Source organism: Dunckerocampus dactyliophorus, chromosome 21 (genome assembly GCF_027744805.1).
Source record: "Dunckerocampus dactyliophorus isolate RoL2022-P2 chromosome 21, RoL_Ddac_1.1, whole genome shotgun sequence".
NCBI classification, from domain to species: domain Eukaryota; kingdom Metazoa; phylum Chordata; class Actinopteri; order Syngnathiformes; family Syngnathidae; genus Dunckerocampus; species Dunckerocampus dactyliophorus.
In genome coordinates this window covers 657,555-679,523 of record NC_072839.1, presented here as the reverse complement: position 1 = coordinate 679,523, position 21,969 = coordinate 657,555, and the positions used below count along the sequence as shown (strand labels likewise).

The following is a 21,969-nucleotide window of genomic DNA, read 5'->3' as shown; positions in this document are numbered from 1 at the left end:
ATGTGATCATGTGGGACATGCCATGGATGCCTTCATGACTTCATGCAGTGTTGAGGTAATGTCATGTGAGCATTACTGCCGCCTAGTGACCACAATACTACACATCACTTGGCTTTCCATATGATTTGACTAAGAATAGACCAAAGTCTGCCACCATTTATTCATTCTTTCTTTCTGAGAGAGCAATAATCAAACCATGATATTGTGCAAAGTGCAGCCCGGGGGGCCCTTCTATTATTTGATATCACACTCATTTGCTTTGTCACACAAAGCTAAGAAGTGAACGTTTTGTTCAGATAGATTAGCATCGACATGCGTTGGATTGTATCAAAGTGGCCCCCAGCATGCTCCAGTTTGGACACCTTGGTCTAAGGGTACCAACACCTGAGGGGATGCGGTTATTGAAGCCGGGTGTTGTTGAGTGTTTCATTTCCAGGGCAGCCCATTTAGGCAGCACGCTGGTCCACCAACATGGATTCTACTCTTATGCATTCACAGTGTAGACTTTCACTAAAATAGAACAGACTTGTTGCAAAACCATGAAGCCACATTAGACTTGCAAATAACTACTGTTTGCAAAAGTGACCTGGTGGTGTGGTGCGGCACGCTGGCTCGGGCCCTAAAGGCCTTTGGAAGTGTCCAGAGTCAATGCCAGGGCATCCGGTGTCAAAACTAAGGAAGGTCCTGTGATTTGATTTTGTTTTGGCAATTAGAAACAACATTCTTGTCCACACTGGTCATGTGACGGCAACGGGTCAGCGACATCATCTTTTTCAGAAAGAAGTGGGTCGTCTACACGGAAACGACGAGCATTTTCACATTTTCACACTCAGGAGGCCGTTTTCCAAAAGACCCAGTTTCAGTTCCCCAGAACACCGTTTCTGTGTGGATGAACGGCTGAACCCTAAACTAAACTCCTCAGCCAAACCACTCCTGTGATGTTCTGGGTGGCGACCCTGACGGGAAAATCTGAAAAACAAAAAAGTTGCCGACCCATCATGGTCCTATTGTTGCATTGCTGCTGCTGTATTTCATATTTCATAGTTATGCAAACGATACGCTGTACATGTAAAAATATATCCCAGGCTTTTTAAAGACACACTTTTTGCTGTTGTTGTTTTTCTTATTTGGTTTTATTTCTGTAATGTGCCATGGACACCCCTGAACTGAAGCTAACTCATCATAAGCTTCTTGTTAGATGAGCCAACAGGCAAAATGACATGGTGAATGAATGAACGAATGTATGCTTGCATTCAATCCTGCTGGCTCACTCGTCTACTACCTCTGACCTTGCAGGAAAGAAAGTGGGAAAGGGTAAAAAGGGGAAATAAGGGGTGTTGGTAAGTAAGTGGGTGTGCTGGTGGTGTCGCAGCTGCCATGCTGGAGCCTAATTAGGAAGCTGGCAGAGGACTAGATAGGCGTCACAAGTCGTGCTTGATTGAATCCAAAGTAGCTGACGCCTAAATGTGCAGAGAGGCGAGTGCAGGACTGCAAGCCGCACGGCGATGCTGAGCGCTGCCGAGCACACACGGACTTCCTGGGGGGTTGCGATGATACCGGCAGCTTAGACAACACTCCTCCGTGTCTTCTTGTGAGGGGAGGGCAGAAATTGAAAGTCGAACATTGAAAAAGAAGAGTCCGACCACAAAGTTCTTCCGACGAGTGGTTCCCGGAAAAGGCAGATGGCGTCCGTACTTGGAAACAACAGCCGCGCTTCGGGGGCTCAAGGCGGCCAGGTGAAATGCAAGCTGAAAAGGAGACGGAGGAGGAGATCGAAGCGAAAGGGTAAAGTACACAACTTTTCTTTGTCTTTCCGACCGTCTTTTGTTGAACCGGAAGAGACGCAGAGGTCGTGCGCACCTTGACGACAATAAGTCGGCGACCATCGGCGCTTCTTTCCGTCTGCGTCTCTTTTATTGTCTTCTGCAAAGTTAAGAAAGAAAGTAAGAAAGAAATGCCTCAAATTAAAATGCTTGCAGTTTGGATGGAGATAATAAAGTTGAAAGTAGCTGTTCCATAAATGACACAATCACGCATTTACATTTCATTCCCTTTTAAAGTGCTTTTATTTGATAAAAAAAGATCATCTTGAATATGAACCTTGAATCTGCAAGTTAAATATGGCTAAGTTGCAAGCTGCATATCATTTCCATGACTAAATCTAAATTTCATTCAGCAAATGAACCCAATTCAAATCCCAAATGAAGTCACTTCACTAAAGCGAGCTTTTAAAGGGAAAAAGGCTGCCATTGTTGTATTTAAATGCCAAACAAGCAATATCCTTTTTAATTAGTAATGTGTAATAATTACACAAAGCAACTGTTTAGCCCATTAAAGGCTCCACATTGTGGACTTAATTAAAATAAAGTTTCAAAGAGATGGAAACATCAGAACAATATTCAAGTTGAAATTGTAGCCTCGGTGTAAGTTTCACATGATGCAACACAAAAGGGAAATCATTCCACGCGTCTACTGTGTTTGTTACGTGCATTTCAACATGTATGTTCCATGACAGCAGCACCTGCAGGATGGCAGTATTTACATTCAATCACCTTTGAACCTGCCAGGATGCATCATATGAAATATATATATGAAATATCCTATATGATAAATCCTATATGAAATATCATATGTGAAATATCCTATATGACATAGCCTATATAATCATATATGAAATATCCTATATGATAAATCCTATATGATATATTCTATATGACATAGCCTATATGATATATTCTATATGATAAATCCTATATGAAATATCCTATATGATATATTCTATATGAAATATCCTATATGATATATTCTATATGATAAATCCTATATGAAATATCCTATATAATATATTCTATATGATAAATCCTATATGAAATATCCTATATAATATATTCTATATGATAAATCATATATGAAATATCCTATATGATATATTCTATATGATAAATCCTATATGAAATATCCTATATAATATATTCTATATGATAAATCCTATATGAAATATCCTATATAATATATTCTATATGATAAATCCTATATGAAATATCCTGCATCATTGTGTGTTAAAGATATGTTTGCTATAACCCAGTCATTTTTCACCCACACTTTTCTTTCTCACAAAAAAGTGATGCAATATTAATGTCAAATATTTCGATGCCTCACAAAAGATTCCACTGTAAATTGAATACGCTGTTGTGGCTAATTAGCAGCACGTTACCCGTTACACGGCCTATTGAGTCGAGGGCTAAGTAAAATGACATTTATTTTATGCATTTATCTGCTAACGGATCATGCTTCTATTTGTATTTTTGGAATGCTTAATGAACCCTGACGCCGTACTTCTTTGGGCACCGGGAGTGTGTTGACGTGTTCCAATGCAACAGAATGTGTAACGAGCTTTCATAAACACTTAGCACATGTCGTCAAACTGCGGCTCATTTCCATAACCTCTCGCTTTTTAATAGCCCAAATAATTGAGACAAGGGAGACAATACATTAAAATATAGTACTGAGGCAAATGTATTTACATAATGGAAATGACAGAATTGGTTCCACAACATTAAGCATTGCATATGAATATCAGACAATGCGCGCACATTCGCTGTCAGGCCTTCACAGCGTGTTTCCCCACCACTCATTCATCAGCGCTGCTGATTCATTCTGATAACACGGAACATTAGGGGCCGGTTCAGGCACCCCGTTGGAAATGAAGTGTGTCTTCGGGAAGCGCCCGTAGCCGCTGACTCCTCAAAAACTGAAACGGACGACGGTGCGGTCCGCTCTTCACTCCGGTGAAGGTTTTGGGAAGGAAAACGTTGCAAATGAAGGCAGAGGTCATGACTTGTGCTGTGTTTGAAGTCCACCAAAAATAACACAAAGCTGAACAGAGCCCCCGCCCCGTCTTTATCCGCAGTCTCTTACTGGCTGCAGACGGACAAAATACCAAATCATCTTCATCTGGAAATTTCACACAATAATTTTCATGGACCTCAAGGCAGGAAAAGTCCTGGAGGATTACCGCATGGCATTTGGGGTTTAATCCTTTGAAACGGCTGCAGATTATTTTGTAGATGGCTTCACAGGAAGCGCCAGTGTGTGTGTATCCAAGAGGTGGAGAGCTGATTTCTAACCTCCTGCTGCTTCTGCTAATTTCTTCGCTCCTCGCTTCTCGGAGAGTTTGCAGGTTACAGAAGCAGCGGAGCTACGATGATGGCGTTAGTTCAGGATGAAAATGTTCTTGCTGTCCAGGTCTGCATTGTGTGGGTGCACGTCGCACGCTTGCTGACCCTTAAAGCTGCCCATGCGTGTGTGTTTAACAAGGATTCATTGACATGCTGCATACCTGCCTGTTAATTAATCACAGCGCTGGGATTTATGCTTACGTCCCCACGGAATGGTTGTGCCGTATTGCTGTCACAAATCTCAAATATGTGACAGTCTGCTGACGTGCGGGAACATCTGGGTAAAAAGTGCCGCAAAGCCTGTGGTAGCGCAACGCAGGGCGACTGTCTGCCACATCGCGTCTGTCAATCCATTCCATCCATGACCTTTTTATCCTTCCCTTTCCTTTTATCTGTGGCATATGGACCACATATTCATGTGTTTTTTATACCAAACAATATGCACAGCAGAGATTTATAGTCTAACATTATTCTTTTACAAGCAGACTTATCACCCTGCACCCCCACAGTGTACAGTACAGTAAATCAGCGTATCATCAGCAGCGCCGCCAGAGGGGAATATGGCGGGGAGGCGGAAAAAAACACAGGAGAATATAATTCATGTTGCAATTATTGTTTACACTCTGCCTCCGAGCGAGGGGCGGCGGAGGGGTCGAGTGTAGGACGGCAGGTGCGGGGCACGGTGAGAGGATGGGGGTCATTGCTCTCTCAAGAGGGGCCACAGCCAGAACCATTAGCGGGGACCGGCGGCCGCATTCTCTCTCACGCGCGAGCGAGTAGGGTATGTAACCAAACGCAGTATACCCGCTTATGTCACGCAAGCACCACCTCATCCATCGTCGTCTTCTTACGAGAACGTGTTCAGCAGAACATTTGGAGCCCAAAGGGGCCATTTCTATGAAAAAAGCTCCGTTTATGTTGACTTCATCATCATCATCAGCAGCAGCATAACCACTGTTTACTCACACAGCATTCAAACCTGCCACTTCCTGTCCACTGCAAAATAATCTTCCAAATAAAAACATGCCAATAATGGTAGCATCCTATCACAGCAACTAACTAAATGCGGCCATTTGTTTTCTAGATCATTATCCACGGAAGGAAAACATTGTGCATGTAAAAGACTTTATTGTCTGCAACTTTTTTGGGCTGCAACTAACCGATATTTTCTGAGCCCATTCATCCAAAGCTTCTTGTTGGGACGAAAGGAGTAACGACAGATCAAATCAACATGAAGCCAACAGGTGGTGTTTTGGTCAGCAACATATCAGAAAAGAGGCAAAAATGCGTGTTTTCATCCCTGAGTGTTTTCCAAAGTCAAAGCTGATGTGTGTGAAGAAACACAAAGATGACAGCGTCGCCTTCATGGATGACGAACGAAATGATCAAATATTTGCATTTGAGAATATTTGATCTGAAACATTTGTCATAAAAAACATAAATACCAAAATAGTCGTCTGTTAATTGGATAATCAATGAATTATTGATTGATTGATTAATTGCTGCAGCTCTAACGGCAACCTGTATGAATACATTATGTGCCGTATTGTGTGTCACAGGGCTGCAACCGTGCACGTGTTCGTAATCGGAGCATTCGATACGGTACAAAGGTGTCACGAGTCCCCACACGTTACACATGAAGTACACACTGTACACATGAAATACACATTAAGTACACTAAGTACAGCGTGGACTCTTCAGTGGAAATCACAGCAAGCAAAAGGAAAGCTGCAAGAAATGGATCTTTTTTTATGCACGTTGCACAGTAAACACGTGGCGGCTCAGGCCTGAAGGACGACGTGAATAAGATGTTAGAAATGGTATTTGTAAAGAACGTAAAGATAGTCTCAATGGCAGATAACACGCCGCTGAGAGCTCATTGACAAATGCGGGTACTCAAGTTCCAATGGTGTAAATAGCCTACTTGCTGAAGTGATGACTTCATTGTGCTGCTCTGATGACTACTGGGGGGTGGGGCGTGTGCGGGGGGGGCTGGTGTGTGTGTGTGTGTGTGTGTGTGTGTGTGTGTGTAATGACGCTGCCGCACAACAAGCTTTCACAAGATTATTTTTATCCAGTCAAGTAATACCAACCTTTTTTCTTGACTTCACTTTAACTGGCTTGTTCCAAACTGTAAACCCTGCTTTGGCTGACATTTCAACCACGCGGTTTGGAGGCGGAATGACGCTAGCTATGCTAGTACGCCATCTACGTAAACCATGTGACATCATCTCAGCAGGACGCAATCTAACTTGTCAGTGCATTCGACCACAACATCAATGACGAACCCAACATTCGACCACGATGACGAACCCAACATTCGACAATGATGATTAATGCCCAAACATTGCGTTGCCAAAGAATTGATTTCGATCGATACCTAGCTCTGTTTTGTTATCATATTGGTAAGCAAGTGTGGGGTATCACCCATCCCCGCGTGCTAACCATGAGTGTCTTGTTTATACAGGTGGTCCATGTTTTCATTTTATGATGTGTTGTGTTATGACGCTTTGTTTTATGAGATTTAACGTTACGACATTTTGTGTTTTGCCGTTTCGTGGTTACGACACATTGCCATAAATGATTCAAGCTAATTAATTATTGTTACACTTATGAATACAAAAAGAAAAACAAGTTATGTTTGTGCAGTTGTAGAATATGTAGACGTGTAGAATATGTTGCTTTTGTTCTTTTAGGTCAACTTTTTGCCCTTTTATTAAGCTCCCCCAGCCAAGCATCCTCTTCTGATGCAGTGCGTCAAGGAAAAGGAAAGGCGTCACCATGGAAGTGAAGTCAGACTTGGTAAAAGGCTCACAACAACATTGGCCGCATGCTTGGTCCAAGCTATTCCAATGCTGCGACCATTTGAGAAGTCTCCATGTGAATGTTTTTCCGACTGTAGTTTGTATGTCCTGCGTGTGTTTTGCGTCCAGTGTGAGTGACTTACGGTCGGTCTTCTTTTCGATTTAAGTTCCAACTTCAAGTTCCAAGTTACACTGAAACTTTTGTTGGAATGAAACTCGTACACGAGCCGATGAGCTGGTGTTCACAGCAAACAAGGACCGTGCAACCCATATGCATGAATCAGACTCAGTCAGACCAAGTGTGAGCTTTTCATGGTGGATGAAACACGATCTTCATGTGCCGTTTGTTTTTCTTCGGGTCATAATTGAAATGACAACATAGCAGCTTACGCAAACACGCTAGCAAGTCGGAATTCTTTGCAGCCGCGTTTCATGCCAGGAAAGTCCAATGTCACACGGCCTGCGTGTTGTGGTGACGGGGGGAAGGTACTGATGTGGTATGGGGGGTAGGAGGGTAGGGGGCTACATTTCCCAGACGTAAATCTTGTGTTTCTGCCCTGAAACTCTTTAGTCACATGTTTGTTTGTTTGTGCTGATAAAGGCATTAAGGCAGCAAGACTGGCAGCATTTATCAGGTTAATGAAGGTCGGTGCCAACTGAAAGTGCACTGCGCTCTTCCTGCATGCGTGTGTGTGAATGTATGCACGCATCCTGATGAACGGGACCAGCGCTAGAACTCTGCAGCTCAGGACAACGTGTCCTCTAAGTGACGGAGTGTTTAGCTGAGGGGGAAACGCTTACGACTGACTGTGGTCTCTTGAGGACAGATGATTAAATGACCAAGGAGAAGAAATAGCAAAACACATTAGCATAATTAGTAATTATCTTGTAATAGTCCCTCTTGGCTTTTTACAGCACAGTAGTCAGAAATGTAACTTAAGTCAGCCCAAAAGGAAATGTTGAGGTGCTGCAGTCAGGCGGAGACGGGGAATGAATCACGTGAAGCGCCGGCACACATTCCCGTTAAAACGTGCAGAAGGTGACACTTGCGTTAATTAGTCTGTTGTTTGATGACTCTCCGACTTGGAGAGATAAGGGTATTACTCACATCTCCTGCAACCTGTTGCTCTTGTTGCCATGACGACAAGACATAGAAATGAAACCGAGAGAAGGGTGTCGTGCTTCATCAGTCCAACCTCGCGTCATGTGAAAACCTACCAGAGCAATATTGCTTGACACACGTGTCGCTCGTATGAGAGAAGAATACGAGTGTTTTTCTTTCCACGCATGTGACATGTGATGTTTTCCTTTGCTGGCATTTGTCAGCGCGTGCTGGCGTGTTCTACTTCACAGTGAGCTGTCAGTCTTCATAAACGCAGATGTAACGCAGCCAGTCAGCAGCATTATTGCCTTCCGTCAGTGTGAGCGAGCGTGCGTGCGTGCGTGTGTGTGTGTGTGTGCACGCACTCCGCCAGACACAGCAGTCAGAATCCACAGTGAGAAAGAGAATGGAGTTGCCTCTAAGCAACTGTCAAAAGATTTCGAAGGTGCTGTTGTGTGTAGAGAAACGTAGTTTTGTCAAACGCCAGCTGTTTCCTGCTCTTTGACTTTCACTTCAACTCATTTGTCTTATTTGTCTTTCTTTGCTGGTTGTTGTTGTTTTATGCACGCGTCTAAATAGGAACTGTTCATACTTTGGACTTCTGCGTTGTAGTGATGAGTTACACTTGACACTTTTTTAAAAATAATGACACTTTTTGTCCCTAAATCAAGTCCGCCCTGCATCACTTTTTATTAGTCCACAGCTTGCTAAAAAAAATATTTATGTGATTAGGGTTACTAAAAAATACAAAGAAGAAAAGCTGCAGTGTTGCACGTTATCAGTGAGTAGCTATCATACGCACGCTAACAACACAGAGATGAGATCAAGCCTGTTTGTTCTTCACGCTATTGCATTGTTCAGATTTAAGATACAATTTCATTAACAAAAAAGTGGCCCGCTGGCATTCTTCCATTTTTATGTAAGTAGCCCTCGATGGGGGTAAAAAGGGCAGACCCCCCCTGCCCTGAAAGCACAAGCAACACAAAGCCCCGTATGAGGACGCATGCATGCTGTTTCTTATTTCTTTATTTGCTGCTGCTGCTTGACTACAAAGGCGAGTCATAAAAGCAGAACTTTCACTTAAAAAAAGCTTTTAAAGGTACTTACATCAACATCATCAACAATCTTGTGAAAGGTTTTTCTGTTTGAAATTTTTTTTTTTTTTTTTGTTCAAATGGTAGCAACATCAACATGACGTCCAGTTTTGTACCAACACAAACAAAAACTGCTGCAATGTGCTTGACAGGCCACTAGTTGGCAGTGCGTCTTTGTAAAGAAAGGCTGCATGCAAGCCGACCAACTACTTGTCCTCCCAAACAGTCGAAATACCTTTTATTGGCGCTGGGGTTTGAAAAAAATCTAAGCCGAAAAATCAATTACTGGGCAATATGATGCATTAATGTTGATGAATAGCATCTTGGAGCCTATTGATGTACGATATATTATATATATATATATATATATAACGTGTGTGTGTGTGTGTGTGTATATATCTCGTATACTGTCTGCAACCAGAAGAGGCGCTGTGTCAACTGCTTCGCTGTCTGAAGAAGCACAGCTGGAAGTCATTCATGCTAATTGAGAGAACATTTCAAGTTTCATAGTAAAAGGGCATCTATTTATGACCGCATCGTCAGCAAGCAGTTTCCTTCATATTTCTTGGCAAATCATATTCATTGATTAATCTGTTTCATTGGTTTGTTCAAATGAATTGATTGAAACTTGGAAAAAGACAAAAGAAAATTGGATTAAACGGATCTGTTTCTGGAATGAGAAGTGGACATGCAGCATGCAAGCAAAGGGAACTGGCTGGTTGCAGTAGTAAATATGTACTTTGCATAATAATAATAATAATAATAATATTAATAATACATGCAACAGCAGCAGTGTGGTCAAAACCCATTTAGAAACGTGTTTAGCGTTAAATAGGATTGTGTAAACGGTCACTAGCGAGTAAGTATGCTATACGATCTCACCAATAAAAAGCCTTTTTAATGCAATTGTCATCTTTTAACCTCCAATCAATTGACGCTTGCCGTGGAGCCTGAGGCGCTGCCAGGAGTAGCCCGTGCATTAAGCTGGCAAAACATTCCTCCCGTTTATGATCCTAATTAGCTCTAACTGCGCCATCATCCCTGAGTCATCACGCCTGGAGACGGGCCAGATCCTTTGACGGGCTGCAGCCCAACGCTTTCATTCCCACCTTTGCTCATTCTTGTTTCTCCTTTTCCATTCTTGCTTCCTCACACACACTTTTATTACTGTCCCACAGCTTGCTTGCGTGGATTCTCAGCGGGGTGTCTGCCACTGTGAAATATAACATATTTCAAAAGCAGAAAATAGTTCCACGGAAGGTGTTGGAAATTGTGCAAAATATTGCAATTGGGGAAATATGCTCTGCTGTTGTCAGAGCGCAGCACATTTGAACAAAATAATGTAAAAGACATTTCAATATACCGTAATCCCTCATTTATTGCGGTTAATTGATTCCAGACTATGATCAGTACTTATTTATAAATGGAATATTTTCATGGAAAACCTCTTTGACCTTCACAATATGACTTTTATGATTATTAGAGCCCTCTAGATGTCAAATAACACCCCCATAGTCACCTTTATACTCCTGTTGCCTAATATAGTAGACATGATCAAAGAAAATAAGACATGGTGTAGACTCACACATGGTAGCGTTGTAGCAATGACTTCTTTGTCTTTATTTTCTACTTCTGGTTGGTGTACAGTACTTCCTGTGGTGGCTATTGTCTCATGAAGGTAACGTTACTGCCACCGAGTGACCAGTGTAGAATACCACATATCATCACACCATCTTTAAATGAGTACCTCATGTTTATATTTTACTTTATTTAGACATTTTTAGGCTTTATTTTGGCAAAAAAGTGAAATGTGCTTAAATATGCATATTTTTGGCCTAATGGGCCGTATTGCACCACAAAGCAGCAATGATTTATGGATGTATTGTTGACAAACGGTGATGGAGGGAAGCTAAGTGCAAAGTGGTGAGGGATTGGTGGATACATGTTCCCATTTGATCAGCAGTGATGTCGCGTCTCGGCCACACGGCTGTGGCGTGCTGACGGAGCAAAGACAACACTGATACCTCGCCTCTTAGCAAATCATGAAATTGGATGAAGCGGCTTAACTGTACGCGTCCCTTCTCTTGCCATCACACTGGGCGCCTATTTGAGATAACATTAATGAAGGGCGCTTCAGCCAAGAATAGACGCGTCTTACTGCTTGCTGGGGGCCGGGGGGGGGGCAGGTGCTCTAGCGGCATGTACTGTATTTCCATGGTTTATTACATTCTTGAAGAGGGATCCCTTAGGAGGTCACAGAGAATGGAACAAGTCAACCCCCCCAACAGGTGTTGTTTTGGAGACACTTGGTGTTGGGCACATCTTGACTTGGAGGTGTAATAACAAGCACATTGGGACCATTTCTCCTGTGAAGCTCATCTCTTCCATTTGATTTCCATCCTTCCATCCATCCATTGGTTATCCTGATCAGGATCACTGCTAGGATGGAGCCTATCCCAACTGACTTTGGGGTGACTCGGCCTTGGACTGGTGGGCAATCACAGGGCACATCGAGACAAACAGCCACTTTGGCTACAAAGACTTCCTGTGGCGTTTGCTTGGTTCCGTGCGTGAGAAGAGGTGAGAGTTGTGGCAGGACAACGTCATCACACACTTCCTGGCCGAGAAGAACAACCTCCCTGCTCGGCCTGTCACGATAATCAAGAAATCAATTAACCGCACAATAAATAAAAACCAAATGGACAATTTTGCCGGCCTGGATAAATTGCCATGCGCATGCGTGTTTGTTGGCGCTGGCGAGGGTACACACGGAACGCTGCAAGTGAGTGTTGTGAGGAGCAACACGCAAGCGAACGCAAATGGGTGATTCTCCTGAAGGGGCTAGCAGGGAATGAGAGTATTGGCAGGCGTACCAGCGCCAGTGAAGCCATCGGCCTGTTGCGTATAAAACACCATCTGATGTCAATTTCAGCCCGTTGATGCATCCTCGTTTTGTGGCAAAGACAATGAAATAAAAAATACAAAAAGGTAGAAGTTACGCTCCAGCTGCCGTGATATAACACCTCTTTGGGCTCCAAGCGCATTTTGTTGCGCAACATGTAGTTTGACCAAACGTATTTTCATTGGTGTTTTTTTCTCTTTTTTAATGTTTTTTTTATTATGTTGTTTAATTCATTTTATTGAAATGCTCTTCACATTCCAATTACAGTCTTAAATACTCTTGAGAAATGAAAGTTTATTGCTTTTGATAGGTTGTACTGGCATGATGACGCCATTTATTATCATTGCATGAATGGAAAAAAATGGTCTGAAAATAATGTTGACAATAATATCGTTTATCTGCAGTCATTTGGAGGACAATTATCACCCAGCAAAATGTGTTATCATGACAGGCTTACTCCCTACTCACCCCCCACCACTGGAATACTTTCACCCCATTCTGTGGGAAAAATCAAACCTCTTCAACTTCTGGCTCTTCTTTCGTATATAAGATGAGGAAATGTTACATTTGCAGGCGCGTGCGGCTGATGGAATCGCTTGGTGGCCGATTAGCTCATTGACGATGATGCTTTTTCATGATTCTGCTCACACGTCAGCACTAAATAACTGTTTTCCCTCTCCTGTAAATCCTTTCTCATACATCGATTCCAGCATCCTGAGGGGCTCCTTCTAGGAGAGCTGACGGACTTATCTTCCAAATCCTTGAAAAAGGTATTAAAACCCTTGCCTGCATTAACTCTCTGCCGTTGTGCATCACACTTGTGAGTAAGGGACTGGTGGCCACGTTGGGAGTTTTAATGACCTCCAGGCTGATCTGTGCAATGCACACAATCCTTTCCAAGTTTAACAGTCACACAGCATGGTGTTTATTTTCCCTCCTTTCCGCCCTGGTTTTGATTTGTACAGCTTGAAGTGCTGGAGCGGAGTGGATGTGTTTACCTTTGCTAAAAAACGACGAGTTCCAATCACCCAACCATTGCCTTTGATAGCTCAGAGTGTGTTTGGTTTGGGCCAGATAAGGCCTGAGTAGACATCAGTTCAGATTCAGTTGAATTGTTTGTACATACATGCTTGGATGGGTTTTTTCTCTTCTTTGGGGCTGCAGCCTTCGCTGATGGGTGAAGGGTGTGCAGGACTTTGGGCTATGAATGTTTCCTGCAAAAAGGACAAAGAGGAAAAAGCTCTCTATTCCACTTTTAGACAAAAAGTCTGAAACACAACTTCCAGTATGAATTCAGGTTAGTCAGGATTCTTTTGGCACGTCAGTGTGTCCAAAACCCAAAATGCCACTTTCCTGTCCCATGCAGAGCCACAAGATGCCAATGCAACAAATATGGAGGGGTTATGAATGATGTAGCTTATCTGTACATGCTAACTCCATTCACATCCTACCAGTCAATGCTGTACTCAGCCTGTCACGATGACAAATGTTGCTGAATGATAATTGTCCTTCAAATAAACTATATAACTGTCATCATTACTTTCAGACCTTGTTTTCATGAATGTAAAGATAATATATGGCATAATCATGCCAGTACACGCAAGATTGTGGGGCAATGCGGAGGACAAATGCGTGCAGTGTAAACGGCGCTTTACTTCTCACTTGCGCCATTCTGTTTGTGCACTCGCCAGCCGCCCCGCCTCTACCCACAGGGACAAAGAGACTCCCTTCATTCCACAACAGAACCAACGTGTCATCCAGCCTCTTTGGTCGAGAGAGAGAGGAGGAAAGCGAACACACATGCACGTCAGTATATCCATTATCCACTTCCTTTTTATTTATCGTGGGGTTAATTGATTTATTATCGTGGCAGGCCTACTGCAAACTATATTTTCACCATTGCAATTGTTTCTATTTCTCTTTGTTATGAGTTAATTGCACCCTCTGCTGGTCAAACTGATTGATCAAGCGGCTACAAAGCATAACTCTTAATATATGATCAATTAAGTATCAAACACTAATTCATGATCATATTATACCATCCCTGTCTGATAGTAAAGTGATTTTTACATGAGAAAGCCAAATGAACCTCGTTACACGGTCTGGGTAATAAATGAATAAATGCTTTTGTTTTTAAAGATGCTGTTTTGCTGAAGTCAGAAGCGATCATCTGTGGATGATTTCTCCAAGCAATAAAGTGCGTGTGTGTTTGCAGTGCAAAGCGAGAGTGGCAATTGGCTTTAATGATAATAGCCCTGACGAAAGCAATGATAATCCCACTGCTTTTCCTGCAGACTGCAGAGAGCCGACGCTTTGTTCTCCACTCCTATTAGTGGCAGCCATGACGCTAATTTGACGCTTTAATTTGAAAGGACCATCAGGCGGAGAAGAGAAGTCGTGCGTGGAGCTTGCAGTGACTGAACACGAGGCTGCGTGTGCGCGGCTTCTGCGTTATCCAAAAAAGACGCCACAATAGACACGGCAGCCACAGGTCAGTGTGCTGACCTCTGGTCTGCAGGTGTGATTATCTTCTTGACGCGGTTGACGAAGACTTGCTTTTGAAGAAGAAGACTTGAAAATAACAGACATGAAACACAGAGGCTGCTGCCTTGTTTAGGATTTCGTGTAGCAGATGACCCCACGCTGAACGATGCATGGGGGCAATCGATGATGGATCAGCAACACTTATGTTGCCTGTTTGGAAATGACAGCACTACTTGTTCATTCAGTCCCAACTAGTTTGCTGCCTGAAGAAGCCCAACGTGAGAGACACGCCTGCACCATGTGACCAGCATAGGCACAACGTAGCACTTTTACTGGCATCTGTGCCGGTTGTCCGGGATATTGCAGTCAAACCTGCGTTGTTCTATGATTCGGTTTTCCATGAAAATGTTCACCAACATTTTGACCAGTAAAACTGTTGTGTTTTACCTTTGGTACGTTGAATCCATCCATCCATCCATCCCTCCATCCCTCCATATGCTGCGATGTGTTCATTGGCAAACTCACATGAGAATGTTAAACTAGTCCGTCTGCCGCATGAACAAGCATTTCCATCCTGGCCAAGAGAGAAGAAATGAAGGAAGCTCATGTTGAGAAAGTGGTGAAGGTGCTCATGAACCAGCGATGGAAGACGTTGAGAAGGTGTTGGTGGTGTGGATCACCTCCTCTCCTCAACACAATGCTGATTTATCCATTTCATTCTTCATTTAGAACGATTTCATTGTTTTCTGCTTTTAAAAACAAACAGAATTATTCTCCATAATTGAATTCAGCTTGTGGGTGTGTGAAACAAATGAATTGGATTTCTTATTGCTGTGGTTTTTGTAGGTTTGCTTGGACTTCCTGTAGCAAATCAACAACACAACCACGGTACCAGTGTACCTGGAAGACAGAAACAGCCCAATGAAAAAGGGTTTCTTTTTACATCCCAAACCTAAGGAAGATCCATTTTCTTTGTACGAGCGTCCGTGTTGACCCTGAGTTAGTTTGAAGGGCCTGTGGCTCAGTGACACGTTCATGCGGCAGGATGTTGAGCGTATAAACAAGGCCCGGTCCCTGTGGGCCTCGTTTGTCATTGCTGTGACTCCAGGGCTATCTAAATAGCAGCACGGGGGCGTGTTCATCATCGCACTGAGAGATGGATGACCTGGCGGTCCACCGGGTCATGAGTTATCACACACCAGGGGCGGGTGGTTCATACAAAGGTCAAAGGACTATTTGTCTTCAGGCAACACGCGCACACTCGCTCTTCATGTCATCTTTTATTCTCATCTACGTCCCTTTTTACCACATTTGCATATCTTGGAGCTGTTATGGGCCTTATTAGCTGCTTTCCTCCGCTCATGCCAGGCTAGATGCTACAGCAAAGGAAACTACTGAAGGCAGCACCCAAATCCACGTATTCTTTTGCCCTCATCAAGACTCTCCAAGCGCTTGTGAGGCTCCCAAATATGATGACATCGCTACTATCAGAGAACCATAGTATAGAGGGGGCCCCGCAAGGTGCACTGTATTCGGGCACACGCTCCGAGCAGCTGGTGTGACGCCACACAGGTCTCTGGCAAGCCTTTTGCACTTTTCAAATGCTGCAGCACTGGCATTTCGGGTGGCTGATGAGGTTTTTTTGTGCGCTTGATGGTTTTTTTTCCCCTCATTGTGGAGAATTTGGCACAACTAGCATGCAAAATGTCTTCCTCGTTTACTAGTAAGCTCAGGGGGCTGTAACGTCACAAGCAGCAGAAAAAATGTGAGCTTAATTTGCTCGCCTGCACAGTACGGGCTATCTCGCCTCATAGGAACGTTTTTTGAAAATGATGGGTTATGGGAGCTATTTTTAATGTTATCTGATTTATTGGTATGACGTCATAATTCCCTCATCCATCTTCTATGCTGCTTGTCCTCACTAAGGTCACAGGGGTATGCTGGAGCCTATCCCAGCTGCCTACGGGTGAGAGGCGGGGTACACCCTGGACTGGTGGCCAGCCAGTGGCAGGGCACACATAGACAACCAACCATTCACTCTCACATTCATACCTATGGACTATTTACTGTGTGGCCAACATGCCACATAATTCCTTCATATATGATATGAATTATTAATAATTATCGGTGGGATAATTGTTGTGCAGCCCTAATTAAAATGGTTTCAGTAATGGCCTGACTCCACAGGCCGTATCTATCATAAACAAATGATCTAGTTTGTGAGGTTCTACAGCCTGAGTTCTATGAGTTGCAGGTATACGCTATACGTTCAAATGCTTCTCCATTTCTGGTTATACAAGTGCGTCCCACAAGTGCACTGTTTGGCAGCTAGCGTGCAGAGACGACTTTGGAAAAACCAATAGTGTTTATTCATTCAGTTAAGTGTAATATACAGTAATAATATACAGTATGTACGTAGTATTATGAATAATTCACTCAGCTATGATCTCCTCACCGCAACGTTTCAAGAATATTTCATTCAAAATTCCATTTATTTCATGTGATGAAATGACCATGAGCAAGTAAACTGTGTTTCATTTTAAAAGCGTCGGTGTTTGCAGCTTCAATAGGCGATGCAGTGTTGCAATAAGCACAATCACCAGACGCTTTACAGTAATGAAGTGCATGCAAGCAGTAATGAAAACAAGAAGGCCATCAAATATGAAGAAAGCATAAGCACATCAAGTGATCTCCCGCAGAGCCAGTTGGCCGTGCCGTGTAACGAGCATTAGGCCGCATGCATAGACTGACTCTTTGTTAAAAGACAGAATGCATTATCATTAGCGTGGCTGCTGGGAAACGTGGCAGCCATCCCTGAATGGCCAACAGATTCATTGTCTTTCATTCGCACTCATTAGACTTCCGTAATGAAGACCGCTTCATTCCCGCCACAAATGTTCCTCTTTTACAAGAGACACTTGACTTGCCACCAACATCACCTGTTCCACAAAGATCAAATAACATGAAAGCTTAATTACGCCTGAGGGGGGAATGAGAGCGTTCTGCTGCAGAAGAATCAGAAGAATGGAAGCGTTGTGAAAGAGGGAAGAATGAAATGAGCCCGCTAGCACTCCTAGCATTACACATAGTACATCATTATTTAATACCTCATTGGAGGTACGTTCTCTTTTCATACGTTGGAATACAATCTTTCCTCATGGCAGCTTTTCTACTCGTGTTTCTTTTCATTCCTGAATATGAATCAACTATTACACGTCTTTTATTCTTGGTTTTCCCTTTTAAAAATGGGAATGCGTGAGCATGCAACATACTGGAAGTGAACAAACTTTGTAATCCGGTGGAACCTCAGTCAGCGTCATTAATCGGTGGACAAGGTCGGACTCTAACCCAAACCCACGCTAACCCAATCCATTTTTCCCACAAGAAATCATGTAAATCCAATTCATCTGTTCCAGAAAGTTTTTTTTAGTTTTACATTTACAGTTTTACATGTGGTTAACATTTCTGAGAGTCAAGCACTGATGACGTAGTCGGGCGGCGAAGCGACTAAGCTGACCTCCGGTTGCCATTTTGTGCGCAAGCCAGACATTTTATGATAAAAATACATTAAGCACACAGTTGGACTCACACAGTGTATTAACAGCAACTCCACGTGTGCCCTGCTGTGCCAACGAGGGAAATGTACATCAAAGTTTAGTGTACATTTTTGGATGAGTGCATTGTTGATGTAAACGGAAAACCAGGCTAACTGGGGCGGATGCTAACCGAGGTTTTACTTTGTTAGTCATCTTCTACTCCTTATCAAGTGTATACTTGCAATGTTGCCTAAATGGAACTTTAAAGGTGTTTGAAATAAAGCAAATGATGAGCATTGCCATGAAGTGAATGCATGAATATGATGAATATGACTCATTGGAAGTATTTGTAGGAATGATGACGTGAAGGAATCGTATTCATAGCAGTGTTTGTAGTCGCTGCTTCTCAAGGGACGGGTTTCCAGTCTCAGGTGAAGAAGCACCTGCTTTCCTTGGCTAAAAACTGGAGCGGCGGCCATGATGGCGAGTTAAGCAGGTGCTGGGACTCATCGCTGCTTGATCAAAATGCACGTGTTTTTTTTTGTTTGTTTTCTTGTGGCGGGCCGCATCAAGCAATCCATTTTTCAATTTGGTCTCCTGCCTGAGATAAATGAACAGATGTCCATTGATCTTCCTTCCTGTGCACGCGTGAGCCTTGTTTACACCTGACAGATGAGGTGTTCTACCTGAGCAGTCGTTCAAAACCAACACGCAGGATCATTACCGCTCTTTTAATTAGACTGGAATTGTAAGACTGGACTTGGTGGGTAAACACATGTTTCACTTTCCTGAGCTTTGTCTGGGGAGAGATGGCAGGAAGGCGTGTCCTGAGCGAAGGTGTACCTGTCTGGGGAGTGATGGCAGGAAGGCGTGTCCTGAGCAAAGGTGTACCTGTCTGGGGAGAGATGGCAGGAAGGCGTGTCCTGAGCGAAGGTGTACCTGTCTGGGGAGTGATGGCAGGAAGGCGTGTCCTGAGCGAAGGTGTACCTGTCTGGGGAGAGATGGCAGGAAGGCGTGTCCTGAGCGAAGGTGTACCTGTCCACGCAGAAGCTCATTGAATTCCAGCAGAATGAAGCACAATGCTCCTCCTTCAGTGGAAGCCACAACAACAGCAAAGACTTCAACCCCCCCGGTGGTTTGACACTCAACTTGATGCAATTGTGAGGGCCCCCCAGTGCTTTCACAGCTATCCATGTTCACCAGCTGGTTATTACTGCTAAAAATATGCGTCTAGCCCGGCACCACTGCGCCTAACGATTGGAGTCAAGTGGTGCGCGGCAGATATGCCCTCACATGTGCGCTGTCACAAGCCATTGAAGCCAAGTTGAGAAAATGGGAGCCGGCATTGATTTGCTCTAAGACCCCACCCCCAACACACATGCACATTTCATGCACACTCCTGCACGCCGTCATCGCCGTCATGCTGACTGTTAGCACGGAGTGGTGATGCCGTTGTTAGCGAGTGTCTAGCAGGAACTGATAACCACTGGCCAAACGTAATCATGTGGCCGATACCGCACACCACGGTATCAGTCAGATACCAGGTCAGTACAGGACCAGTGTTGTTGATACTCATTGATCATTGAACGGGTTTTGTGATTTAGTTTTAAGTTTCATGTTTACTTTGTCATTATTTTACGTTCATTTGCGAACAAGTGAACAGTACATACCGTACATACCGTCAATCATTCCCTTGTTGAGTCACCAGTGGCATCCTGCTTAGTTGTCACTGTCGCTTTCATAGGAGCACCTGGCATTACGTGCGGTGTTAGACTTTGTGACTTTCACTGTTCAACCGAACTTGAGTTGTGACTAATGAAGTTACGGGAGGGTGTTTGTTACACAAAATACCACAAGATGGAACGCTGGAAACCGAGTACCTGGTACTGATACCGATACTACCTTTGGTATCAATACTATTGATATTTGGATGGATCCGCCCACCCCCAATTAGATTGTTGATGGGAATGATGGCAGAGGTGAGGTCTTGGTGGGAACTGGTGGTCTATGGTCTAGCCAAGCTGTGATCTGTAGGGGGGGGGCCTTGCTTGAATTTTGGTGTGGTTCTGATTTTTGATTCGTCATTACGATTGTGGTTCCTGATTCCGATGAGGGTCGTTAGTTTGCATGGTTGAAATGAGGGTTTGCTTTGGATGAAATGAACTATCTTTCAATTCTTTCATGATATGAACTTTTGATCAACTTCACTATGTTTTTACTTCCAAGCAGCGTTTAAATACGTCAATATAAATGTCACCAAGATGCTTTTTACAAAACATGAGTACACTGTCACTAAAGATCTTTACTTTGAAAAGTCACTTTTGTTTGTTGCCTCAATGTTGGTGTAAGTTGTTTTTATGAAACCCTTGTTTTGGTAATACAGTTAAACAGGATAAAGCCCACAGCACTTTTATTTTGAAGGCTGGAGGTGTGTTGTGTGGGTTGAGAAGGTCCCTTGACTGTTGCTAACAGAGACGTACTGTGCTCATGAATAAAGTAGCCTAGCCGTAGCCGTAACGCCATCCTTGATTTACACATGGGGATTAGAAACGAGGGAAGCATGTTAGCCTTCCACTGTAGCAGCCATATTATTATCATATTCTACATTCAGATATTAGCCACAGCAAACAGAATGGGGGGGTTGTGTTATTGGGGGTTAAACAATGTCAACCCAAATTTTAAAATGCAATTCCTGCAAGAAATTGAATGTGGGTGGTCCTCATTTTACGACCTTCAGTGGTTATGAACGAAGTGCCACAAATTCATTAAAAATGTCATTTTGGTCTGTAAAGAGATGATTGGCTGGAACTATTTACAGCACAAGCACTGGAAGCTGCACCCAGGAAGGATAACATCGCTTATTAGTTAGCTTCATTATGACTCCCAAGGAAAAGGAAGGCTAAAAGGTTGTTGGAACACTGAAAAGTAGCGATGGGAAGTGAGTGAGCGTAAAGTGTTTATGGTTCGCATAAAGCCTGGTTTATGTGGTTGAAGGCTTGTGCTAATTTGCACAACGTTAAAGGAAAAATGCACACTTTTTGGAATTTAGCCCATCTGCAATCCATGTGAGACATGAACACACGTCTTTCTCTTTTCTGTGAGTTCTAAAGATATAAAAACGGGTAAAAAAGAGGCAGGTCATTAATGCACGTAATGGGACGCATCTATTCGACCTAGAAAGGCTGCTACTAGAACACGTCCAAAAAGCTCCAACAAGGTTTAGTGGTTTTCTATCCATGCTGTGAGCATGTAGTAACAGGTACATTCATCATAACATGGAATACTTCCTTCCTGGGTGCATTGATGTCACGTAGCAACATAGAAAGGAACGCTACACCTAGCATCAAAAACAAAAACAGCAGCAGTGGCGGCAGCTCCAATATGTAGCGTTACCTTTGGCTAGCGGCCTGAGGCATTGTGGGCGAGTGTGTGGTGAAGCTAGTCGTTAGCCTGCTAGTAGCTAACTGGTGTGGTGTGGTGAGGTGTCACTACGCCAGTAATGTAGTTCTTGGGCGTAACAATGTTAATAACAATAATAACAACAATGTGGTTCATATGCAGCTCACATGATGGAAATGGAGCCTTGTTGGCGCTTATGGAGGTTTTTTCAGAAGGCTTTAGGTGCATCCCATTACGTGCATTCTTAGCTTCCTCTTTTAAAGGAAAGAGACGTGTGCTCATGTCTCACATAAGGATTGTGGATGATGGGCCTTTAAGTTGCTGGTTGATCTGAAACAGCAGCACGTGAGTTTGGTCCGGCACGCTAATGTTGAGACGTTCCACTGTGGTTTGTCACAGAAAGGATGCGTAAGAGTTTAGCAACATGACCTGGTCACTGAGAGAGTTGTGCTTGTCAGCGTGCCGTGATG

At 43.4% G+C, this 21,969-nt stretch overlaps 1 protein-coding gene across 2 annotated transcripts in view; it reads left to right on the top strand.

Moving 5' to 3' along the window:
* adarb2 (adenosine deaminase RNA specific B2 (inactive)) overlaps window positions 1-21,969 on the top strand; it is a 240,929-nt gene that overhangs the window by 77,599 nt on the left and 141,361 nt on the right. Inside the window, exon 1 of one of the 2 annotated variants that reach the window (XM_054765975.1) lies at window positions 1,351-1,785. The exons of the other annotated variant lie outside the window; for it this stretch is intronic. Within the exon in view, the coding sequence (XP_054621950.1) occupies window positions 1,683-1,785 (103 nt within the window). The 5' untranslated portion in view covers window positions 1,351-1,682. Of the gene's footprint in view, window positions 1-1,350; window positions 1,786-21,969 lie in introns of those variants that run through there. 2 annotated transcript variants of the gene reach the window in all.